General features: G+C 39.1%; 1 protein-coding gene across 15 annotated transcripts in view; it reads left to right on the forward strand.

Annotated features, from left to right (window-relative positions):
• Window positions 1-27,399, forward strand: part of RHBDD1 (rhomboid domain containing 1) — a 150,995-nt gene that overhangs the window by 54,933 nt on the left and 68,663 nt on the right. For all 15 annotated transcript variants that reach the window (XR_011439527.1, XR_011439525.1, XR_011439526.1 and 12 more), the window contains one exon: window positions 87-219. Coding sequence is in view for 12 of the 15 variants with exons in the window: in XM_070269409.1 (XP_070125510.1) it covers window positions 87-219 (133 nt within the window). In the remaining 3 variants the exon portion in view is untranslated. The remainder of the gene's footprint in view (window positions 1-86; window positions 220-27,399) is intronic.

The following is a 27,399-nucleotide window of genomic DNA, read 5'->3' on the forward strand; positions in this document are numbered from 1 at the left end:
TTCACTTTCAATTAGTTTTCTTTGCAAATGTTGATTATCTCCACATTTGGGTTGTTGACATTTGTACGCTCTTTATTCTCTTCTAGGAGTTTTGTTTGCTTTGAAAGTTCTTAACAACCATTATTGCCCTGGAGGCTTTGTCAACGTTTTGGGCTTTCCTGTACCCAACAAATTTGCTTGTTGGGCAGAACTTGTGGCTATTCATTTCATCTCGCCAGGGTAAGTGTTTACTCTCAGGGAATACAAATGAAGAACCTGATGTTCCGTGGAGAAAGCTTGCAATAATAACGAGGTAGCCAATTGTTTTTTACAGTGAAGTTTATTCTTTAACTATAAGCACAGAACCGAGCTTAATGGTTTTAGTGTCAGATGTTCCTGAGTTTGAATCCTGTCAGCTACATATTTGTGTGATTTTGATGTACTCGTCTTATCTGAGTTTCAGTTCCTCACCTTTCAAGTAGAAATAAGAGAACCTGACATACAGATTTGAGGATCAATATTAACCAGCTTATCAATTAATTAATTCTGATAACAACAATCCAAAGAGGCACATGGAAACCGCTTAATTATTAAGATAAAAAATCACAAGGTATATTGGCCCAAGGCTTTAAATTTAGCCGTGAATTATCTTGGTAGTAGAACTCTTTAAACAAAAACTCTTTACTCACAACCTCGATATACAAAGTGGATTGAGTCTGAACTGTTTTGGTTTGAGAGGAAGCATGGGACCCCATTCCTTTCGCCTTAGCTCCATTTCACTGTGGTTGCCTTAGAGGCACCCCCACAGAACCCTAGGGCCCCAAGGGACACAGTGTGAGAACCACTTATCTAGATAACTCCTTTCCTTTACAGATGAGGACAACAATTCAGGAGGTTAGGGGACTGACCAAAATAGCTCTCGTGATAGATGCTAGACTAGTAAGGATTTGGGCCTCCTGACTCTTGGTCTGGTGCTCCTGCCTGGGCTGCTGTGCTTTCCTACTTTGGTTCCTTTCTCTGTTTTCTGTTTAGAAAAAGGAAGGTGAGTTGTGTTATCTTCCCACTTCTACCAGCTTCACTTCTCATAATCTTATAATGCAACTGGAAGCACATGATTTGTTATTTTTACTGTGGGGACCTGGACACCGTTTGGAGAAGAAGGATATTCAGGAAGATTCAGGAAGAAGTAAGGAGGATTTTTTTTGCTGCTGTTCTTTTCAGACAGGAGTTTTTATTTCACTTTTGGTTTGGGTGACTGTGTTGGGTGTCGTACTTCATTTGAGAATATTCTCCTTGGGCTGTATGTCAACCCAGCAACCTTGAGGCCTTCTTTGATGCTAATTTCCCATCATGGGCAGCCATTGCCAGCTGGTCTCTAAAAGGCACTCATGTGGCCACTGAACACCACTCATTTGCAAATGTATTGTTATCTTGTGACAGTTCCACGAAGAAAGCCTAACAAAATCTTCAAAGTTTTCTTTGAAAAAGGGTCCAGTAATGTCTGTCCCTTATCTGAACAGCCCTCTCTATACCTTGTCACTCACAGCTCCCTGACTTGGTCCTCTGTGTAGATGAGGGACGCTTGTGTGTGCTGGCAACACCCAACATTCATATGAAAATCACTCCCTCTGGTACTTGAACTTTTATCCTATAATGAGTCCATTGAATAGCAGTGCCTTTAATATTCTCATGCAACTACTTCTGAAGACTTTCATCAAGCATTTTATTTTTTGTAGGATGCCCCCCTTTACATGGCAAAGGCATGCTTGCATTTTTATGTAATATACTTATTCTGCCTGGAGGGACCTACAAATTAAATAAAGTTTCTTATCTTTGAAAGAATAAATCTCTTGGTTTTTAAGATTTGAGTGCTTTGAATGATAAACTTCTAATATCCAACCATCTACTTATGCATGTGTCCAAATAAAGACCCAGTGAAACACTGGTCCAGGAAACCTAAGAAGTGAGTGCCTCTTTGAGATGGATCTTGGAAGAATGGGAGAAACTGGAGCTCTCTTTGCTCTGCATTGTTATTCTCCTGGTGGTTGTCAATTAGAATTTTCATTGGGAAAACACTGTAAATCTTTAGAACAAAGCCTGCTTTATTGTCAGACTTAATGAGCTGCCCTTTGGGAGAAAAAAATGTCTGCCAAGCAAACATTTGGTGGACCTCTGTGTTTTGTGAAAGCCATGGAATTAGCAATTTCCCCTAGTTACGGAGTTTTATGGAGGGAAGCCACTCCAAACAGCCAGCCGTTAGGCATTGTGAGGGGTGTGGACTTGACCCGCAGAGTAAAGTAATCACACTTATTTGCTGCTCCTTTTACTTTGCACGGTACTCGTGTGCACTTTGTTTCAGCGATTGCTTTGCCTTGCATGGGTTTGTCATTTCCCTGCATGTCCTGGGACCCTGGAAGATGATTGGATTTGAAGAAGTGTCCCTGCACCTGAGGTGGCACAGGAAGGATGTGCGCAGGCTACTTCGGGAGGCCACCTCCTCATAGACTGGGCTCTTCTCTTCATGGAAGGAAGGGGGATCTGATGTCAAGTGTTTTTCTACCCTGAATTATGAACCTCTGCAGATTCTCATATGAGCCTGAGGCTATTTAGTCCCAAAACTGAAGCTCAGAGAAATGAACGTTACCCAGAGTAAGACAGCCACTCGATGACCACGCTAGAGGACAGTGGTCACGTGGGAAAGTGACCTGGGCTCATGCTACCTGTAGGCCCTCAGGCAAATCACACAGCCTCTCTGAGCCTCATTTTCCTTATCCGTAAAATGGGAATATTACTTACCTTCTCTGTTTCATGTCAATGTTAAGGACTCAAAATGTAATCCATGTGAAGATGCTTTATAAATGATCAAGTACTTAACTCATTATTTTTATTATGAGATAAATCATTGGAAGTGTATAATGTCCTGAACGTGTGATTTCTTTTTCTTCCTAAAATGAATAAAATAAACCAGCTTTTATTTAATTTTGTTTGCTTGAGTTCTCTCTATCTCCTGCCCCTTGTTCCTACTTGACTTTTTCATCCTGAATGACAGCAGTCTAAAAATTCCCGTGAGCTACTCTTGAACACAAATTAAGCAGACGACAACGGCACTTGGGTCCTAGGAGATTCTTGAGTGCAATACAGCGGTTCTGAGAACGTTAGCCCCTCAGCTTTGCATGCTGCTTTATTACTAATGTCTGAGGAGAGTAATTACTTTGACCTTACTAAAAACTTCTTGATGAGATTGACTAAATGAGAGAAAAATAGATTTAGTGTATTTTTCACTTTTACCAATTTTTTAATTGTAAAAATTTTCAAACGTAAAGAAACGTTGCTGAATCATTTGAAAGTAAGTTCAAACTTCATGATAACTTTACCCCTAAAAGCTTCAGTGTGCATCTCCTAGAAATACAGATATTCTTTTACATAACCACATTACTGCTGTCATACAGAGAAAATTAACAGTAAATCCCCAGTGTTGTCTAGTAATTGGTCCATATTAAGATTTCCTCAGTTTTCCAAATGTCTTTTGTAACTGGTATTTTGGGGAGGAGGGATGAGAGAGGACCAGGATACAGTCAAGGTTCACACAGTGCATTTGATCATTATATTTCTTTGTTTCCTTTTACTCTAAGGCAGTCCTTCTACCTTTTTATCTTTCCGCGACAGTGAAAAATAAATGTCATGGAAAAACTGTGAAGAGACTCTTGTTATGTAGACTGTCCCATGTTCTCGATTTCTCTGCTTGTTTCCTTATAGGGTTATTTAACTTGTCCCTCTTGACTCTGCATTTCTGTAAACTGGAAGTGAGGTCTAACGGCTTAATTACATTCAGATTAAACTGGTTTTTTTGGCAAGAATACTTCATAGATGCTGTACGCTCCACATTGCATCACATCAGGAAGGACATAATGCCAGACTGTCCCTCCCTTAGAAATTCTAAGTTTAATTACTTGACTAAGGTAGTCTCTACTGTAAGGGTACATCTGTTCCTTTGCATTTGGTGAGCAATCTATGGCGTAGTATTTGGACGTCATGCAGATAGCTTGTTTCCAATAACCATTCACCTTATAAGGGATTAGTAAATATCGATGGTGGTCCTTGTCTGCATTGGTGATTTCCAGGGGCATTGTGAAGGATGGTTTTCTGATTATGTGGTTCCTTCTACATGTATTAGATGGGGTTAATCCAGGGTGGAGGTTGGGAATTGAGGAAGATGAGTGTCTTGTCAAGGGCAGATCTTAGTTTTGTGGACTTGAAGCTTATTCAGTTTTGAGGGTCCTTTTTAAGGAAAAAAAAAGGGAAACAAAAGTAGAAATTTTAAATGAGAAAAGAAAGTACAACAATTTGCACATTTTTAAGAGCTGACAAATACTATAAACATTACAAAATCCATAAAAATAACATATTATATGAACTCTGTGGTACGCTTCTATATTTTTCCGCACAGGTTTTGCTGCATTCTTTGTGATCTCTTCTTCATTTACAATAATTCAGCAATAGCATTTTTGTAGAGAGAACAGCATGGTGCATCAAAATTAATTTTTTATTATTGAAAGTTTAAAAGAGCTTCTTTCGCAAGGTATTGGGTAAATTTTTAGAATTGTTGTCTGATTTGGGAAAACCTCTATCAAAGTGTCTTTGCATAAAAAGCTGTAAAATTTCAGGGCTTTTCAAGTTTTCTTGTGTGGTGACTGATATCAAATGTTCTTTGAGTTGATTTGATTGTCGTCAATGATCTTTAGTGGCATAGTGTGAGATTTATGTTTTCTTCACTGATATCAATCCTTTGTGCTGAATCAGCAGGAAATTTAACTACTTTTCTAATGTTCTTATATTTCACTCCCTTTCATTAATTGGATTACCAGAAATCCAAGAACCTATTCATTACTCTGTTTATAGCTTTTGCTATGATTTGAGAATATTTTTGTTTGAAAGCTATAAACATAAGAATTCTGATAAAAGTTTATTTTGCAGGATTCTCAAAAAAAAGGAAAGCAGATTGTGTATTTATAATTGCATACATTGCACTATTGAGTATATTCTTGGCGGGAGAACTTCTGTTTACTTTCTGTTTTCACTATGTATCAATGAGAACTGAATCCTCTACTTACAATTTTACATGCTTGGTCATTAGAAGAATTTTGCAGGCACTTGGTTCTGACTCCAGCGCGATGACTATACTCTCTAAGCCTTAGGACGCTTGAGAGTGCTACTCTTGTGCCTCCTGTTACAGTCCTGGTTCAGGTTGCATAGTGGGTATTAAGAGTATTTCTGGAAGCCATTTGTATACTGCAGTGTCTAGTAGTGACTTGACTGCCACTAGTAGTGACTTGACTATGCACTGAAATGACTGTGAGCCATATAAATACCCTACTGGGCCCAAACTAAATGTGTCTTCAACTCAGCTTCCCTTTAGTTGAATCCCAAAAATGTCTTTGGCCACTCCAGTGCCGCCTGCTACAGGAGGAAGTATGACAGAGAGGAAGTTGGAATGAAAAGAGATAGTTTTAACCAATGAAGTTAAGATATCTCACTTTCACAAATTTTACAAAAACATATAACTATGTGAACATGTTCCTGGGACCCCTCCCGTGACTCTAAAGTACCTCTGACAGGTGAGGGGCCTGATGTTTCATGAGTTTCTCGTCAAATTCACCTGTAGCTTCTGTTGAGAGGGTTGTCCCGATAATGACTATAGGGAAGGGAAAGAAATGAAACAAAGAGGCCTAGAGATGGTGGGCAAATGGAGGGATTAAGAGAGAGAAGATTCTGTCAAGTTTGAAAACTGAGAGAGCCATGAGAATAGGAATTGGTGGTCAGAGGACAGGATTTGTTTTACTGGTGACATGGTCCAGAGCATGTCTGTGGTGATATGAGACTGAGGAATGGCGGAAGCGAAGGTCACTGGAGTCAAGGAGTTAAGAGGTTGTGAGGTTTAGGAGTTGGATGGATTATCTGCATGGGCAGTGAAATTGCCCAGGATGATTGTAGGAGGTAGGGTAGAGATGAAGACTGAGCTTATTCCAGAGTCCTCCTTGAGTGTTAGGAAATGATACTAGAGGCAGGTAGCAGAGAGCATCTATTAGTTTCTCATTGCTGCTGTAACAAATTACCATAAACTTGGTGACTTAAAACAACACAAATCTTTTCTTTCACAATTTTAAGCTAAATGTCCAAAATCTGTATCACTGAGTTGAAATCAAGCTGTTGACAGGAGTGGGCTCCTTCTGGAGGCTCTGGGGGGAAATCCATTGCTTACCTCTTCCACCTTTTGGTGGCTGCCAATATTCCTTGGCTTGTGGCCGCATCACCCCAGGGTCTCCGAGGTCACATTGCCTTCTCCTGTCTGTGTCAGATCTTCCTCTGCCTCCTTCTTATCAGGACACTAGTGATTACAGTTAGGATTTACCTTGGTAATCCAGGATGATTGCCCCATCTCAAGATCCTGAACTTAACCACACTTGTAAAGTCCTCGCCATATAAGGTAAACCGGTTCCAGAGATTAGGATGTGGATACCTTTTTTTTTTTTTTAATATTTTATTTTTTTTCTTTTTCTCCACAAAGCCCCCCGGTACATAGTTGTATATTTTTTGTTGTAGGTCCTTCTAGTTGTGGCATGTGGGACGCTGCCTCAGCGTGGTTTGATGAGCAGTACCATGTCCGCGCACAGGATTCGAACCAACGAAACACTGGGCTGTCTGCAGCGGAGCGGGCGAACTTAACCACTCAGCCACGGGGCCAGCCCCATAGATGTGGATACCTTTTGAGGGGTCATTATTCCGCCTGCCGCACCATCAAAGATGGGTAGGAGATGGTGAAAACGCAAACTCAAAATACCAACCATGTGTGTCAGGGCCTTTGGGATGGCATCTCCCGTCCCTCTCCCTGGTAGCATGCCCTTTATTCTTTTCTCCTTGTGAAATCTTGGTTATCATCCAAAACCCTAACCAAATAATATCTGTTCTTTCTTCCCCTAATTCCTCCAGGCAGAGTTAATTACTTTATTGCCTTTGCTCCCATAGTTATTGTAGATTTCTCTACCAGAAGCACTTTCTCCATCATAGTTTATGTGTTTTTTTGACTCCCACTCTAGGCTAGGAGCTTCTTGAGACTAGGGACTGTTTCTTATTCATCTTTGTATCTTTCTTTTTTTTTTTTTTTAAGATTTTATTTTTCCTTTTTCTCCCCAAAGCCCCCTGGTACATAGTTGTATATTTTTAGTTGTGGGTCCTTCTAGTTGTGGCATGTGGGACACCGCCTCAGCATGGCCTGATGAACGGTGCCATGTCTGCGCCCAGGATCCTAACCAGCGAAACCCTGGACCGCCAAAGCTTAGCTCGTGAACTTAACCACTCGGCCACCGTGCTGGCCCCTCATCTTTGTATCTTAATCATCAGCCTGACACATAGTCGGTACTTAGTAAATATTTATGGTTGAACGAGCTTTCATAAGTTAAAGAATATCAGCATGGTGGTTAATTCTGTGTGTCAGCTTGATTGAGCCATGAGATGCCCAGATATCTGGTTAAACATTTTTTCTGGATATGTCTGTGAGGATATTTCCAGAAGAGATTATCCTTTGACTTGGTGACCTGAGTAAAGAAGATTGCCCTCCTTGTTGTGGATGGGCATCCTCCAATCCATTGAGGGACTAAATAGAACAAAAAGGCAGAAGGAGATTGAATTCTCTGCCTAACTATTTGGGCTGAGACACCAGCTTTTGCAAAACTCTTTGATAGCTGACAATAGAAAAAAACCAACTGACTCCCAGATTTACTTCTCTAGTTAATTTGTTGAGATAATATCATTTTGGTTGAAAGGCAGTTTGGGAGAGAATATCCTTTTGGTTGAAAGGCAATTTGGTCTCACACAGAAGTGTACTTGGAAATGGTAGAAGGGAGTTTTTTAATATCCTTTTCAGATAATTGTGGATGTTCTTTGTACTACACCAAAACTCAGCAAGTGGTAGTTTCTTAAAGGTTAGTTCCAATGTGGAATCTGAAACCATATCAATGGATCCTTCTGTACTCTGTTAAAATCCATTGATCTGTCTTAAACTTTGAATGGATTTTTTACCCATATGTGATTTTCTGATATCCTATATTGGTTATTTGGAAATATTGGTTCACTGATTATGCAGACCTTGTAAATACTGACAAATTTAATTATACAATATCAAAATATCACATTTATTAATATCACCACAAATATCAGAAAAGTCTTGAAGTATTGGGAAGCTGTCAAGCTCACTGTGGCTGATAGTAGTTTTCCAAAATTCTCATTTTCCCTTAAAAGCTCAGATCTTGTCATTGACAATAAATATCATGAGTTGTTTTTTTTGAAGGCTCATTTTGTTCATTTTTGAGAAAATGTGTTCCATTTTTTATTTATTTAACCGTAGTCTGTCAGTTTTTCTTTCAAGTAAACATGAGGGGATTATCCACGAAAACAGCATTCATCTCACCACTCAAAGAACCACACGAATGCTTTTCCTGGAGACAAGCATCTTACTTTGATATACAGCTGAAGTGCTTTATGCATATTTCCCATTTTGGCACATAGCATATTAAAAAGATGTGTACTAATATTGATATTTCAAGAATTAAGAATTTTACTGCTTTATCAAGGATATTCTTTTTATTTTGTCTGTGAAGAATACTGTGACTATTGGTATTGTTTCTGTCGCTGCCTTGATTTATTTGATTCATGCTAAGGCATCAGCAGTTGTCCCCACCATTGCGTTTACAATGTTAGTGCAGATGTCAACACAGAAAAAAGGGCAAATAATGACCTAATGTTGTTATGAAAATAATTTTGACTTCGTGAACCTCTGGACGGGCCTCTGGGACCTTCAGTGGTCCATGGAGCACACTTTGAGAATCGCTGTTCTAAACTCTCATGCTACCTCTTTAGCCACTTGAAGGTTTCTAAGCTTGTGTGAAAGGAGAGTTGGGGATGTGGAACCTGAACAAGTAGAACTTTTTCTAAGGGAGCTTCACGAGTCAGAGATGGGAGAGGGAGGGAAGCAGTAGAGTATGCGAAAATATGTCTAACCCCTGAAATTGCTAATTAAAACCATCAATATGAAGTGTCAACTCTTTGTCCAGAGGAGAATGGCTACATGTCTCTCTCCTTATAGAAATTGACTATAAAATCTGCCTCTGTTCCGTATGGGACAGAAATCCTTAGGCTGCATGAAACTCCCAAGCTACTGTGAGTTATCTCCTTGCATCTACTTACATTTTGTGATAAGTTGTGTCTGGCATGTTTGTGTTAAATGCAACACAAACTTTCTTCCCCAGTCATACTGAGATAGGAAACATAAAAGAAAAGGACTGTGGGATCAGCTTGGACACATTGTGTTTGAAGTGTCAGTTGTCACCTATATGGGTCTAGCTACAGAGTAGACTGTTGGATCTTTGCCTTGGGAATTAAGAGTGAGGTTGGGGAATAACAGTTTGGAAGATGAATGTCACACCATCTCCTGTCCCTCATGTTCTTTTAGAAGTTTGCCACTTCATCAGGAAGAGGGGTCCAATTCACCTACCCCTGAATTGCGTGGGTTTATGACTTGCTGTAATTAGTAGACAGCAGCAGAAGTGCCACATGACCTCTGAGGCAAGCAGTTTCTTGCCTTGTGAGCTGAAACACTTGCCCTTGGAGCCCATGTAAGAAGTCCAGCTTCCTTGATTCACCGTGCTCTGAGGACGTGGCGTGTGAGTGAATGGCCTTTAGATACAGCCATGTGTCAGCCCGGCCTCGACATTGTGGGGCAGAGACGGGCCACCCCCACCCTGTGCTCTTTCTGAATTCCTGACTCAACAGAATCTGTGAGTCTAAGAAAATGCTTGCTGTCTTATGCCAGTACATTTGGGGACATTCGTTCTGCAGAAGCTATAATGGCAGCAATGAGTTGAATGGAAAGAAAAGGGAAAAAGTAGAAGGAAAAGGAAAGAGGACAAAGAACAGTGTTTGGGGTGTGTGAGAGAGAGTGGAGTGAAAGCAGAAGAGAGCAAAGGCTAGAGGCCTGGGGATGGCTCTGTGCTGAGACGCTGTGGCACTGTGAGTCATAACAACATCACCCATCAGGTAACGGCTTCAAAGCCATAGTTTTCAACTGTGGGTTCTAACCATTAGAAAGGTCCTGAAATCAGTTTAGTGGGTTACCATTAGCATTCCAGAATATTTGTTCATAAGGCTTACTAATGACTGTGCCATCTCTCAAGACAGCTGTCTGTATAAGGAGACGTGTGCTAAAAGATTTAGATCTCACCTCAACCAGAAATGCTAATAAGAGGCGTTCAGTTATGGTTAATAAAATCCTTTGAAAATTCAAGAAGAAGGGGTTATCTAGAGCAAAGGAGAAAGTGAAGTGTTTCCCAAATGAAAGTATAACATTCCTTTCTAAACTTTTTAAACATAGAAGTATTTCCAACAGCTTAGTAGAAAATAAAACGAAACCCAAATGGATATAGGGTTAACATATATACATTGGGGGTTTGTAGAAACAGGCAAGTGACAAATATGTAAATCCAAAGGTACCCAAATTCCCCGTGATTGGGAGAGTAAGCTCCTTCAGCAAAAATGGCCTGATAGATGAGAACCAGGGAGGAACTGCAGCCTTTTCGGGGTTGGGGCGCTGTTGTGGGGGCTCATTGAGAGGAGAGAGGGCTGCTGTCTGGGATTCATGTTTTTCAAGGATGGGTTAAGTTGTTTTTCAAGAAGTTGCGCCAATTTATTATGTCGTTTTTGTCAGCTTTAGCATAAATTGGCCTGCATTAGGTTTCATTATTTAAAAAAAAACATTTTTAGTAGGTATAACGTGATATTACAAAGTTGTTTGATGTGCGTTTGTGTGTATGTATGTGTATGTGTGTGTGTATACAAGAATTGATTTATTTTCCAAGGTGAGCATTTTCTGAAGCATTGGTTTTCTGTTTATATTGCACAGCTTATCTTTTGTCTTTGTGTCTACTGGAACCATTGCGTTTTTCAAATAATTTAGATGACAAATGTATATAGAATTGATACTCACCCTCGGTTTTATTTCATGAAAACAGGTTTTTGCAGCCTGTTAAAGAGTTCAGTTTGAATCAACATTCCAGGACTGTCCTGAGCAGATTTTGTGAAGTAGGGAAAACTTTTATTTTGCGTTTCTCGGATGATCACTTACACATTTCCTCCCTCCCCTCTTTACAGGCTCCCATAAAGGAAAGTTACATGAGTCGTATAAAAGAGTTAGTTAATTTGTCTGTCTCCCAGGAGGGTTTACAGTTGAACAGAACTCAAGATGAGAGCAATACTTAACCAGAACAATGATTCTCCTTGAGTTAGATTTCATGAGATGAGAAGGAGAAATTTTGAGGCAGGAAACTTTCCCTTCCACTGGAATCGGGACTCTTTGGGGACAGGGTGTGTATAAATCATCTCTCTGGCTCTCGAGTTCAAGCTTGTGGAAAGAGAAAAGACCCAGCCCTGTCTTGGACAGCTGGACAAAGAGATTAGGCCCATCCCTGACCACTGTAGGAAGAACCGAGAGCTAAATAGGAGGCACATTGACGACAGAAAAGACCATTTTATCCGACTCCCGAGTTTTCCTCATTCTTTTCTAAGAGATTTAGTATAACAATTTCTTTTTAAAAATGGTTCAATTACATAAATAATTAAACTGAAAAGAAAGCAGTAGCTAAATGAAAGTGTAACCTAATTTCTCAGCTCCTAATTGAAAGAACATATCCATTGTTGAAAACTTGAAAATATATAAATGGATGATAAAGAAAACAAATTACCCATAGTCTCCTACCCAGAGAAAACTATTAGCATTCTGCTATCACATACCCCTACCCTCATATACAATAGTATTTTCTACTTTTTCATTTAACTTGTTATTAGCACAGTTCTTCAAAAGACTTAGTTTTAATGACCGCATGATTCCTGTTGTGGTTCCTTAATTTATTTTTTCATTCACTAATTTTACATACTAATTTTACTACCTAATCATTCAAGTGAGGATGTCTATAAGAGCATTATTTGCAAGTCTTGGCTCCCAGGTCAGAATATGTTGTTGGAGTAGATTCAAAGAAATAGAATCATGGGTTAAGGGTATAAACTATTTTCATGGCTCTTCATACATGTTACCAACTTGCCTTCAGTAAGTTTGTTCTGGTTTGTCTACCAACAGCATATGAAAGTGCGTGCTTCCCCACTTCCTGGCCAGCCTGAATATTCTCTTGTGTTTTGTAAATTTGATATGTAGCAAAAATTATTCCATTGCTGTTATTGACAATTCTGCTATTAGTAAAATGGGACTACTTTTCATTGCCTTTTTAGTAAGTTGTATTTCCTTGTCTATGATTTGTCAGTTTGTGTCCTCTGCATATTTTCAAGGAGCTGTAATTGTTCCATATTAAGGAGTGGTTGTGTTAAAGACCAAGTTGCTCTTCTTATTAGATTACATATACTAAGAGACTCCTGTATACAGTACAATTTGGGTTCTATAAATAGTAACCTTGACAGTGCTTATGGAGAATTTCTCTTTTGCTGATGTTAATGGACAAGGATTTATTCTAAACCATAGCTAAGAACAGGAAGTCTTTTTACACTAAAAATAAAGAAATGATATGATGGGTGGTTTTAAGGGGAGTTCAAAGATAGATTTTATTTATTTGTGTATTGTAAATAAATTTTAGTTTTTAGAATGGTTTTAGATTTGCAGAAAAATTATGGTGTATGGAAAGCTCCCATATAACTCATGCCCAGTTTCACCCAATTTTGACATCTTAACATTAGTATGGTGCATTTGTTACAATTAATGAGCCAATGTTGACACATTATTATTAACTGAAGTCCATACTTTATGCAGATTTCCCTAGTTTTTACCTAATGTCCTTTTTCTGTTCCAGAAATCTCATCCAGATACCATGTAACGTTTAGTCTTTATATCTGCTTAGACTCCTGTCTCAGTCAGCTTGGGCTGCCATAACAACTTATCATAAACTGTGTGGCTTAAACAACAGGAATTTATTTTCTCACAGTTCTAGAGGCTGGGAGTCCAAGATCAAGGTGCTGGCACGGTCATTTTCTGGTGAGAATGCACTTTCTGGCTGTGGACAGCTACCCTCTCATATCTCTTCACATAGTAGAGAGAGAGAAGACAGGGAGACAAGCTTATTCTCTGATGTCTCTTCTAAAGGCACTAATGCCACCAGGAGGGCCCCACCCTCATGACCTCATCTAAACCTAATTCTCTCCCAAAGACCCCATCTCCAAATACCATCGCATTGAGAGTTGGGGCTTCACATATGAATTTGGGTGGGGACAAAATTCAGTCTGTTGTAGCTCCTCTTGGCTGTGGCAGTTGTTTTTAGTTTTACTGAAGAGTTAAAAAATAATCTTTCCTAAATGTCTATGTATGTAAGCATTAACTTCATTTCCTTTGTCCTCATGTGATTCAGAAGCAGTATTTAGCCACTAGCATGATTTCTAAGCAAGTTTTAATTTAGGTACATGAACACATATTGCCTTATGTAACTGGACAGTCCTGTTGTGGTTCAATATTAAAATGTACACATCATTCACAGAGGTGGATTTGAGAAATTTCCGTCCCAACCAGAGCGCACCAGCATGGAGGATGCCTGCTGTCTGTAAATTAGTCAGACGTTTGTTTGGGTCCTATGTTACGCTATTGGCTGGCTCAGAATAACAGGGAAGAGCAGTAGGTAGAAATAAGGAAGCAGCTGTTTTTCCAGTTGAACACAGAGTTGTTTGGAATAAGGTTCACTACCCAGGTTGAAACTAATTGGCCATCCTGCTGTGATGTAATTTTGGGTGTGTGGATAATAGCACCTACCCAATCTGTACTTAACTAACTAGACTTGTTAATGATCAATTCTGGTGATTTGATGACAGGTGCAAGACTTGGGTTTACTGTATGCATGTCTCAGGTAAGGGTGACTGGAAGCTATTTTAAAAAGATAAAGTTGTTTAAAAGTTGAAGAAAAGTAGTATGTCCTAGGTTAAAAGGTGATACCAATAAATGCATCTTATTAAACTGAAGAGACCTGTGTAAAGTGTTTTATAGAAAAAGGGTGTTTTTTGTAATCTGAAAACTTAATTACCAAATGTAGCAATTATTTTGATGTGATTTTTTTTTTTTTACTAATATTTTTTCATTAAAACAATAATGAACCCTGTGCAGCACATTTATTTCCCTTTAGAGTATTTAGAATATAGACTTTGGCCTGCTTGGAATTTTTTTTTCAGGAGACACTATTGGATAAATGTTATATAATTAAATATTCACTCTCAACTAATAAGATGATAAATCACATCTCTGGAGATTTCTGATGTATTTGCTTAATTCTTCCCATTTCAATATAAGGAGGAATGTTTTTAAATAGAAAGTTTTTTATATTTGCTAATTTTCCTCTTCCTCTTCTGCAATATTAAGTGATTTTTAGTTAAAAGTCATGGGAGTTAAATAGGCAAGAGGACTGTTTGCCATTTACATTCAGGTTTGGTTCAAATTATGCAAAATGAAGACAGTCGGTGCTCTGAACTGAAATCATTAGTACATCAATTATTCTGTGATAACCAGCTGAGAACAGGCTGCAGCCTGTGTGAATGTTCCTTCCATTTAAAGTTGGCTTCTCATTAGCGTATATGAGAGAGAAAATAATTTGATTCTAATTTATCTCTCTTTAACTGGACATTGTTCCCCTCTGAATTCAAGAGAAGAGCGTTTTAATTTTGTAGTCATTTATAACACACAGGTCAAATAAATAACAAGTTTTATTTCTAGCAGTATATGTCTCTTCTATTATTTATATCACCATAGTTCCTTGATTCTCAGACACACTTTTTTTTTCTACATCTTAGGACAAAATAGGCCACAAACATAATAAAGGTAACATCAAAAATCAGTGGGGAAAATAAGGATTATTTAGCAAATAGTACTTGAAGAATTTTTTAACTACTTGGAAGAAACTAAAGGTAGAGCTTTACCTCACTATAATCCAAAAAAAATTTCGTATAGATTATGCTTAGAAGATTTAAGAAACATCTGAAAAATATCTAAGAATATGTGATGGAAGTTTTTTAGTGCTTGAGTTGGGAGGAAATTTCTAAGCGTAAAAACAATGAACACTATCTCAAATGAAGGCAAAAGCAACACTTCTTTTTTCCAGATCCAAATACATTATAAATCAAAACAAAAGGCAAAAAAGGAATAAATTAGGAAAAAGAGGGTCAGTTCTTTGTGATGAATAATACTAACTGCAAGAAAAATACAGGCAAATTGGAAAAGTCTTATGAATAGACAATTTACAAAAAGAAAATCAGTGGCTAATAAGTGTATAACATGAGAATTCATTGTTAACCAAACAAAGGAAAATTAAAATAATAAGCTGTTTTACTCATTACACTAACATGATTAAAAAATTATCACTGTTGAGATAGGAGTTTACATGAACTTCTAATGGAACTGTACATGGGTACAAACTTTCTTAAAAGTAACTTGATCGTATGGATCAAGAGCTGTAAAAATTTATACCCTTTAATTTAATAAGTACCTTTCCAAGAACCTGCCCAAATTATAAATAACCAGAAATACAGAAAACGATTGACATAAGTATATTTGCTGTCATGAAGTGTTGGAAAGTTGGAAACCACTTAAGTGGATGTAGTTGATAATTGCATGATTTAGTAAATCATGATGTAATAGAAAATTATACAGATATTAAAATAGTATTTTCAGAGATTATGTTAATGGAATTGGAAAATCCTTAAGCTAAGGGTAGAAAGTAGAATACAAAGTATTATAAATAATGTGATTTCAATTTTTTTAACAATAGTCACAAAAAGGTCTAGAGAGAAGCACATAAAAATAGTATTCTTGGTTAACGGTAAGGTTATGGAATTATTTCCTTGTTTTTTTCTTTTTGGTGACGAAGATAGGCCTTGAGCTAACTTCTGTTGCCAATCCGCCTCTTTTCGCCTGAGGAAGATTGTCACAGAGCTAACACCTGTGCCAACCTTCCTCTACCTTGCGTGTGGAATGCTGCCACAGTGTGGTCTGATGAACAATGTATAGGTACTCCCAGGATCCGAACCTGTGATACCCAGGCCAACGAAGGAGAGCATGCAAACCCAGCCACTATACCACCAGGCTGGCCCCGATCTTTTTTCTTCTTCATCTTTTTTTTTTTTTTTTTTTTTTTGCCAAATTCTCTATAGTGAGCATGTGTTATATACATTAGAGAAGTTATTAAAATATAAATGTATAGTTGCATATTTTCATATCACAAATTGTAACTTGTCTCTTCCAAGTTCTGGGAGGGCAGGGATATCAGCTGTCTGTCCTCAGTGTCTGAAACAATGGGTGGCATGTCATAGTTGCTCAGTAAATGTGTGTTTGTTGAATAAAGCTGGAGTTTGGGGTGGCTGACCCAACCAAATATAAAATGCAAGTGTAAATAGCTGAGTTATTGACCAGATGCCTAGTCAGACCCAAAATCTGAGTAGAGAACCAGAAGGCAAAGTCTGGGGTTCAAAGGAGAAAAGGGAAAACTGAGCACTCAGAAGACTTGAAAAGGTGTCTAAACGATTGGGCTAGAAAGGTGGCAATGCCCCTCAGTGCCGTGCAGTGTGTGGCCCCCGAGGGCCCTGCCTGATCCCGCACAGAGACCACACATCCCTCCACGAGATAGACAGGGGCTATGGACGAGGCTAAAAATACAGAGATTTTACAGGCCACGTTCTCTGATCACAAGGGAATAATAAAGACTTAAAAAACTAAATATCAGCCAAAGGAAAACACAATCCCAATAATCATAATCACTTGGAAATTTAAATCACTCCCTGATTAAGAGGAAATTTAAAAAAAAAGACTTTAGAAATGAACAGTGAGAACACCTCATATCAAAACCTGTGGGCTATGGCAAACTCTTAAATGCTTTTTGTAATATAGCAAGTTTAAAGAGTGAATAACTTAAGCCGTCAATTTGAAAAGCTAGAAAAGGAACGAATAAGTATAAGATTGGAGGAAGATGGAATTGATACTGATAAAAGCAAAATTTAATAAACTAAAAAGGAAAAAAGTGATAGAATTGATCACTGAAGAGCCACATCTTTGAAAAGATAAATCAAGTAGCCAAGCCTGTGGCAGGTATAATTAAGAAAATTAGAAGGAAAACTTGAAACAGTAGGTGTGGAAAAGGATGTGAACATAGATATGGAGGAACTTAGATCAACTTCTAGGAGGATGTGAATTTTGGGGGGGCGGGGGGTACCTTTTTCTGTTTTAAGAGATCACCATTTTTGTTTTTATTCAAGCTTTGGACTAATATTATTAAAACCAAATTTTCTTTTTTAAACATTATGGAGATTTCATGATCCAAACAATATTTAATATATAATTTTTAAAAAGTCTTTTCAGTTTCTCTGATGTATTCCAACTGCTGCATCACTATTGCATCAAAAGTTGTAGAGTTTATTTGATGAGTTCTTACCTAGAGAACACTCAATTATAGTGTCAGTTTATCGAGGATTTCTAATCCTGTAAGTTTTTTTTTTTTTTTTTTTTTTTGGTGAGGAAGATTGGCCCTGAGCTCACATCTGTTGCTAATCTTCCTCTTTTTGCCTAAGGAAGATTGTCTCTAGCCAACATCCATGCCAGTCTTCCTCTATTTTCTGTATGTGGGACACCACCACAGCATGGCTTGATGAGTGATGTGTGTAGGTCCACACCTGGAGCCAAACCCGTGAACTCCAGGCCACTGAAGGGGAGCTTGTGAATTTAACCACTATTCCACCAGGCTGGCCCCTGTAATCCTGTAACTTTTGAGGGAGGATCTCGCAGGGTACCTGACATTGTCCAGGTTTTGATGAACCAGTTAATTTTACTTTGAGGGTAGTGTAAATTCACCGTATGATATATACCAAGTAATTTGAACTCTGAACAAAGGGTCATATTTCCTCCTATTTTTCTCAAGTGATTTTGTGAAGTGTGATGCACCAGTGGGTAAAAATACTTTAGGACTTGCTAATGAAAGACAGTGTGTACAGAATCTGCTTTTCTAGCACGTATTTTTATAGATGTTGAAAATGCTGTTGTCAAACAGTATTTTAAAAACTGTCAGGTGTGTGTGTGTTTTTCAAATGAGTTTTAAATAATTCAGTACTATGCAGGCGGCAGAAAAATGACTTTATAAACTTGCAATGCTCTTTTGTACTGAATATATAAGTAGAGCCTATGAATTAAAAATGAACACTATCTGATCCATCTTTTTACTGATAACCAATGTAATGTTGATGGAAATTCACTGTTACTAACATATTGTTTGTTTGTTTGCTTGCATTTTCCTATTAGAGAATCACCTTAAAGTCATTTCAGATACTACATGTGTACTTATGGTGAAATAGGTTTCTAATAGGGAGCCTTGTCTGGTTTATCTAACTTGGTGGTGACTCATGGTAGCCGCTTTCTCTTTTCTTCCCTCCTCTGTGCTGCCGAATGAAAAATGAGGATAGAGTAGACATGGAAGATAGGCCACTTAGAATAAGTATAGAGTCCTCAGAGCTTACCCATCCAGCCAGTGAGTTGGTGAGCAGCATTGCAGAATATTAAAAGTCCCTTCCCTAACTCGAGTGTAACGGGGAATGAAAAAGTAAGAATCATGGATTATTACGAGCCTCAGCCACATTTCTCATTGACTCATTTTCGTGACTCTCATTTTTCCCCTGATCTTCCTGTCCCCAGTTTCTTTTTTTTTTAAGGAGTGACAAAGGAAACCTCGTTTATGTGAAAAAGCTGAATGGAACACACAGTACTGTGCACCGTTCTTCCTCTTGCCAATAAAGAATTGTGGCTTTTCTGAAGGCAGAAAAATTTTCTTCCTCATCCTCATTATTATGACCATTATTTAGTTTTGTTTTCCTCAATCAGATGTTTTACACTATAATAGTGGTATTAGTCATGTTCTAGAGTTGTCAGATCTCTAATCTGACAATTGCAGAGTTAGGAATTAAATGATCTTCATGGCAAAAGATTTAAGGTGTATTTATAGGGATTGGGAAATGGCTGAAGCCACAGCCACAGTGATTGGAGAGGGACGTAGTTAGACAGACACAGGAGGGTTGGAAACACCTGTCTTGGAACATTAGGTTTAAAGCTTTTTGCGTTGTTGCAGTAACTTTAAAGATTTGCTCTAAGAGATAGTAGACGTTCATTTAAAATTCATAAATTCCACTCCAGTGTCTTCCTGAGTACACTGCGTGTGATTGCCATCAAGTGTCTTGAGCGTACTGATTATACACTGTTTAACACGCATTGTTTGTAGTGGTATTTCAGATGCTGCGGGACTTGATCTGCTGCGTGTTTAATCTGAAAAGACTCATCAGAGCTGTGATTTCCCATCTGGGTGGAGGTGGACTGCCCAACTCAAAAGAAAGGAGTTCTTCATGTGCTCTATATTATTCTAAGATCCTCCCCAGAGGCCTTCATCTTTAGTTACGGCATGAGGTCCCATTTTGATCTAGATTTCATAGATTTTTGCATGTTAGTTTTAGTTGAGTTTTCTTAAGATTCAGTGCAGCATCAACAGTAAAAATAAGCTTGAATGGGAAACGGGCAGCAAAAGATGTGAGAAAATAGTAAATGAGATTAAAATCACTTGGGAAATCTTTTAGTAGATTTAAAGAAGGCACATGTGTTTTGAAGAAGTTTGTTGAGGAATGCAAATTAGAAATCAGAGTAGATTTTCATTTTTTGGAAGTGTTTTGTGGGTCCAAAGGTGATCCATTATGTTGCTAGCCTTGTATTAGATGAACAATTATATGGCTCCTAGTCATACTTTCGGAGTCTTGTTCTCGTGTTCCTCATTGCAGATTGTACATCCTACTTAGACTTTCCCAGATTCCCGGAGGCTGAGCAAAGGCAGGCAGAAGGTGTATCCATCAGTCAGGGAGTACCGGGGACAGGGTCATTACTAAATTCTCCTTTCAACACACAGTTATTGAGTGCCATCCCTGCTTTCTTCCAGCTCTCTTCTGCTTTATAACTCTGAACCTTGGTTTTACTTCTCTAAGTCTTAGTTTCCTAATTGTAAAATGGGACCCATAATAATGTCTGTCTTATGGGTTTGTTGGGAAAGTCCCAAAATCAGTGTCTGGGTTGTTAGAAGAGCTACCACCACTTCAGTGCCCCTGAGTTGTCTTCTGTGGGTACAAGAGGAATGACTGATGAAGATCATGCCAGTCAGGGCATATCAAAGTCTCTCAGAACTACAGAAGTCCTGCAATCCCCTTGGAAATATTTGCTAACAACGTACTGAATAAAGTATCTGTGGATTTCAAAGAGATTCTTAGGAGAGATACTAAATGAAAACTTAAAAATAGTGTGTCTCAGTTAAAAAGAAGTGAGATGTCTGAATTTTGACTTACATTTTGTTTAACACCTACAATGTGCCAAGCATTGTAAGGAACACTTTTATATATATTTTCTCTTTAAATTCTTGGAATATTATTTTTATCATCTCCCACACATGAAGATTGGAGCTGTATCTAATACAAGGATGTAGGTTCTTGGAATTTAGTGACTTGACCATCTGGGTTAATATTTCTTCAGTGTGGTGACGTTCTTTTTCATTCTTGTTAGCATCCTCAGGTCCTCCATTCCACCTGGAGTCTTCACCCACCCTGGAACTGAAATAGCGTATAGCAGAATTTTCTTTGAGACTTTAAGATCAGTTGGTTCTACATTGCCTCTGTCATCTTTGCATTCTTTGGTTGAGATTCTTTTGCTTACAATTTAAAGAAACCCAGCTCAAACTAACTTGATCAAAGAAAAGAACCTCTATTGGCTTACATAGTTAAAATTTCCAGTGGTGCATTTCAGAGTTTTGGAGACTTCAGATGTGGTAGGATTCAGGGGTTCAAGGAATGTCATCAGAATTCTGTCTCTGTCCCCTGGCTCTATTTTTTTTTTTTCTGTGTTAGCTTCTGTATTAGTTATCTATTGTGGTGTAACAAATTGTATCAAACATATTGGTTTAAAATAACACAAATCTATTATGGTATTTGTGGGTCAGAAGACTGGGCATGGCTTGTCTATGGCTTCATGCTTTCTTGCAAGACTGCAGCAAAGGTGTCAGTGAGCACTGAAGTCTCATCTGAAGGCTTGACTGGGAAAGGATCTGCTTCCAAGCTTACGTGGTTTTTGAAAGAACTCATTTCCTTGTGGGTTATTGGACTAAGAGCTTCATGGTCAGCCTTCAGCCAAAGGCCATTCTCAGTTCCTTGCCACTTGAATCTTTCCTTAGGGCAGCTCACAATATGGCAGCTTCCTTCATCAAAGCCAGCAAGGAAGTGTCTGCTATCAAGGTGGAAGTTAAAATCTTATGTAACATAATCGTGGAAGTGGCATGCTACATTCTGTTGGTTAGAAGCAAGCTATAGGTCCCACTCATGCTCAGGAAGAAGGATTATGGGCGTGAATACCAGGAATCAGGGATCATCATGGCTCATCATAGAATCTGTCTACCACAACTTTCTCAGGAAATGTTTCTCCACATGGTGACAGAGTTAACAAACAGCTTCTGTTTTGCATCATCCTAAGGGTTACAGTTCTAGAGAAAATAGAGCCACTAATCCTCTTGGCATTCATATATGTGCCTGTACCTTACCAGTCAGGATTCTTGGTTGAAAACAGTAGAAGTCAACTCTGGCACACTTAACCACAAAAGGACTTATTGGAAGGATATCAGGTAACTTCTTGAATTGTAGGGAATACTGAAGTACTGGGCTGGCAAAACCTGTGAGAACTAGATGGACACTTGTTGCCACTGGCCACTCTTCATTGGATTCTCATCAGAGAGTCCCAAGATTAGATACCAGGTGGATCTCATTGGCCAACTATAGGTGCCATGCCTGTGCTCTAGTTGTCAGGAAGGGAGATGAGTGAATATCTGCCCTCCTTTGGCCTCCATTGGAGGTGGGACTGTGTTTCTTTGACTCTGACATTATTCTGAGATGAGCCTATGTGGGTTACTTTTGCCTACAGGTGGGTGTTCAACCTATCAAGTTGCATTGCATAGACAGGTTCCTTTCCAGTGGGCAGTTTTCAGAACTGTGTAATGGTAGTTCTGTGCTCTTGTTGAACATTAACCATGTCCTACAGGCATACTGATAAAGCTTCTACAGAAGCACTATGCAGTATGTGATGTCAACGGCACACCCACATCTCTGAGTCATATAGTAGATGGGGCATTCATAGTCAGGATTTTGATTCAGACCAGATTTAACCACAAGTAGAATTTGCTTTCTCTGAAATTATAGGCCAACTTTATGATCCAGTTTTGTTTCCCTGTCTTTGTGTTGGATCTAGGGATTCAGGGATTTCCTTAACTTTTTCCTGTCATCTTTGGCCATGTGTATATGACTTTTTTGGATGTGTGGATCTGCTAGCTGAATTATCAGGTTTTTATAAGTCCAAAGAACTTGTCAATCTTTTGAAGTAAGTTCATATGTTTCCTTACATGAATTTTCAAAGCTATAGTTCTCTCTTGCAGCATTACAGTAGAATATATTAAGACCAACTTACCAAGAAGGGAAACACATGTCCCTTCCATAGGGTAATTTGTAGGGTGAAGAGTCTTACCTACACTCAGAATGTTTTTCTTATTGGCCTAATAAGACAGCTGAAATCTCACCATTAGAATTTGAACTTTGGCTTAAGATCAACAGTCCTCAACCTCAATACATTAAAATCACCTGGAGAATTAAAAACAAAGAAACCAAAAAATAACCCAACAAATGAGAACAATGTCAGGGTCCCACTCTTGAGCAATTTTTCTGAATTTCTGAGAGTAGAGTCCAAGGAGCTGTGACTTCTAAAACCTCTTTAAAAGATTCAGCCAGGGTTGAGAACCAACCAGTGGCTCAAGACTACCAGCTGGCAAGGGCAGCCTATTCATTCATGTTATGGTGTGTACAAGGAAGTGTAGAAGTCATTTCCACAGCTCACAGTTGAGACCATTTCCTGCCATCCTTTCTTCCTTGTGTATCCCTCTGATGAACTCCCATTAGTGGAGGTTCCTAAGCCAATCTCTTCCTGCAACCTTAGAGAGCCCAGCTACCATAGGGCCATGGGATTTCCAGTTATGACACTGCTTCTGAAAATACCTCCAAAAGGCTGAGTTCACAGGAACATCTATTTGCTTCATAACAGTAGCACATGTTAAAATCAGGCTATAAACAATCCAACTTCTCTTTCATTTTATATTTACTTTCTGGAGGTGATGTGCAAATAATTGTTCATGTGGTATCCAGAAATATTTTCGTCTATAGTGATAGCAGATGGCAGAGCATTTTTCACGTGCCAAGTTGCATTTATTCTTCCACAGTGCAATGTGTAAGTGATCATGGCCTCTTTCAAATGCTCTAACTTCCCATGTGCATTTCAGTTGTGGTGGGAAGTTTTCTTGCATATCAGTTCAATATGCTATAGATTTACTTGGAATCCGTGGAATTTGTGCATAGTGTGGTCACATGAGAAATACATTGGAAAGAAATATTTTTGAGGCCTAATGATTAAAGGTCATCAATTCAACAAACGTTGAATAGGCATTTGCTGTGCGCTAAGCCAGTGGTTTTCCATTGGGATTGGTGGCTTGGTCCCCAGGAAGGATTTTGGAAATTCACAGAGTTGTTTTTAGTTATAATGATTAGTGAGGATGCTACTGGCATTTGGTGTGCAGAGGGACCAGAGGCACTAGCTGCCATGCACCACACAGGACAGTCCCCTACGACAAGAATGGTCTTGTGCACACAACCCCACATCTGTTGAAAGGGCATTTATGCAGGTGCAAAAGTTGTTTATGATTATCTGAGCCTAAAACCTAACTGTACTTTTCATATAAAAACAAGATTTTTTTTTTTGGCGTGGATTTAATATACACTGACTTTTCCAGGAAAACTGTAAATTGAATTGTAAACGTAACTTAAGGGAAAATTGTATTTTCCTTCAAGTCAACTTTATTTATTCTCACATAAAACTGTGTCACCGATGGAGCCTGCCTGTGGTGTTTGAGTCACAAAAAGCCCATCTGTATCTGCCTGCGTTGTTGTTCCTGCATTCATGTGGATTCCGTACATAAGTGCACGTATGTCTTCTGGCAGTGTTGTGCCTGAGCATTTATTCATTCATATTATTTTATTATGTTACTCTCTTTATTTTTTCTTGTTTTTACAGCTAGGACGTTATGTTGAGTTGTGATTATGTGTACATGTGCCTGTGTTTTTAAAAGTATGTGTGTAGGTGTGTTATTTGTAAATTCCATTTCAAGTAAATAGAGGGAGCATTATAAAATATTTGGGTTAGAAGGGGGCTATTGGGTGTGAAAGAGTTGAGAGCCACTAGACTAAGCAGCACGCTGGTGGCAGACAAATCAGCGGACAAGGAAACTTCTGAATGCTAGAGGAACTTGGAGGATACTGAGGGGCCAAGGAGCAGCCTCTACCCTGTCCTAAGGGGAGGCACTGGCCGAGTGTGATCAGGAAGGCTGTTTTGCTAGGGCTCAGCTGGGTGAAGTGGAGGGCAAAGAGAATAGTGCATTCTAAGTCAGGAACAGTGGAAGCATGGCTTTTGTAAATGGCTCAAGGTTGGGATGGGGTAGGTCTGGGGGCTGGCAGTAGAGAGAGAAGGCTAAGAGGCAGGCAGATGAATGAAGGATTTAACAAGCCTTGCTTGTATTTCATTCTGGAAACACTGGGGAGCTACCAAGGGGCTTATGGCTTCGAATCAGGCTTGCAAGGTTGACTAAGCCAGGGAGAGGCCTGAGCTATGGCCATGGCACTGGGAAGGCCCAGTGAAGGTTCACATTGATTTGGAAGGTGTCAGACCCGAGATGCAGTCCTGGGGGCTCTAACTCTAGTCCCTGTGCTCTTAACCGCTTTCCTAGATTCATCCTAGGGGCTGGGGTGGACATAGGGTGGTGCCGAGCAGATGGAGAGACTTTTGGCCAGTGGAATCTACTCAACAGTGAATATGGAAGCTATAGGAAAGGGAACTTGAGGATGTGTCTAGTTACGTGAAGTGTCTGATGAGGAAAAGAACACAGGCCTCCCTTAGAGAATTGCACTGACTCTCTAGCATCTGTGCCCCAGTTAAGTGTGTGTGGGGAGACTGTTGTTCATTTATTGTGTGCGTAATTTCACTTACCTGTTGCTTTCATTTAATTTGGCACAACCTTTCATTTTGTTTTGAAAGAGATTTGAATAACAACACAGATTCTAAACAAACTTAGCAAGACTACAAAGCTAGTGATTATGATTTTCATCTGGAGTGCTATTAAAACCACTCTCATGTGCCAAATGGGAGAAGCATTCTTAACAATTTACCCCAACAATAACAAAAATATTTGGATTTATCCATCACATTGATGAGAGAAATACTGTTCTTTAAAGGAGAGACTTGCTCAGTTTCTGTTCCCTTTTTATTTTTTGAAAAGTAATGAAATTACTAAAACACTATATTATAAGAAGTTTGGAAAATAGAAAGGGGAATATTACCCCCCATATTATCTGCTACTGGCTTTTTTATGTATTTCCTTTAAATCTTATTTTTAGGTACGTGCATGTATATTTGTGTGTGTATAATATGTTATGTTATATATATAAAGATATTATAGTCTTATTGTGTAGGAATATTCTAGGAGTCAAATAAAATGAAATATGGGAGCAATATTTTGAATCCTTCTTCCTCTCAATTTCCACCGTGGTATCTAGCTACCTCCTGAGTACTTTACTAGATCTCTCTATTTAATTGTCTTTCAGGCATCTCAAAGTACGCACATCAAAACTGAGCTCTTGAGTTCTCCCTCACACTAACGTTTTACCCATCTTCCCCATCTCAGTAAATGGTTCCATTGTCCATCTCGTTGCACAAGCCAGAAGCCTAGATTTCTCCCTTTCCCTCACTTCCACACTGAATCCATCAGCAATACTTTTATCTCTACCACCAAAATAGACCTCAGACCATCTACATCTCTCCACCTGGACTGCCAGCATCCTCTTTCAAGCTGCCATCATTTTTCACCTGGACAACCTTAGCCTTCTTACTGGTCTTCTGCTTACACTGGGCATTCTTGCCTCTCTAGAGTCTGTTCTCCCAGCAGACAAGATAGATCACTCTTAAATATTCTCCTGTTTAAAATTTTCCAGTGGCTTCCCAATGTACTTAGAAAACAACCCGATTCCTTCCCATGGCACCTGAGACCTCTAGGATCTGACTTTTCCCTGTCTTTCTGAATTCGTCTCATGCCAAACCCCATGTCCTTACCCCTTGCTTGCTATGTTCCAGCCACCTAATAAACATCTTGATATTTTTGAAACACCGAGTTCTTCCCTGCCTCACAGCTCATACATGTGTGCTCTTCCCTCCCATCCTCACCTCTGGGCATGCTGGCTCCAAATCCAGTGCGTGTCACTTTAATGCCACTTAAGGAGCCATCCTAAACCACTCTAGGGAGAAAGTAGCTTTGCTTTCTTACACTTACCACCATTTGCAACTAGTGTATGTGTGTGCTTCCCCCACTGGATTGTAAGCTCCGTGAGGCAGTGACTGTGTTTGTCTTGTTTACATAGTAGTCAGTCAGTAAATATTTGATGAATAAATGAATGAATGTTACCTCCTTGAACCAGCTCGTGGAATTACCTTGCTGCCAGGCTGAAGGACATGGAATTGAAAGCCAAGGAATTACTAGTCATCATCTATGATCTTCGAAGCTCTTCTGTAGAAGAGGCTTCTCCTTTCTTTGCAGTACCCTGTTTTTGCCCAGATAATGTTTGGCTGGGACTCAAGTAAATGGTCAGCTCCCAGCCTTCCATCTGAGGTTGGTGCATTGTTTAATAAACTGACCTAAATAGTAAGGGTTGCATTGCCAATAGAGCTACTTTTGGGGGGATATAATGTTGGAAGGTGGCTAGTTTTCACTTCTGCTGCCAAAGGTGACAGGAGAGGGGCACCAGAGAGGAATGGTAAAGAGAGAGAACACAGTGACCAAATTTCCCTCCCAAATTGCCATTGCCAAGGACACGTGCGGGTATAGTGGTTGAAAAAAGCATCAAGGACAGAAACCAGACAACTTAAGAACAGTTTATTTTGGGAAGAAGCAGTCCTATCAAGATCTTTCCTAGTGGCATTAAGGTTCAAAAACATGAAAAATTCTCGCCATATCTTGTTGCTGTAATGCCAATTTGGGACCATTTATTAAGATCCCCAAACCCCAGAACTTCTGATCAGTTCAATGCCTACCTGGTGTTAACTGCTTTTACGGGAGGAAATTATGGAACATACAATACAATAGGCCACTTCTAGCTGACTGCCTCTTACCGTACCTTGTTCTCTTTCCTTGTCTGACACTG

Source organism: Equus caballus, chromosome 6 (genome assembly GCF_041296265.1).
Source record: "Equus caballus isolate H_3958 breed thoroughbred chromosome 6, TB-T2T, whole genome shotgun sequence".
In the NCBI taxonomy this organism is placed as follows: Eukaryota; Metazoa; Chordata; class Mammalia; order Perissodactyla; family Equidae; genus Equus; species Equus caballus.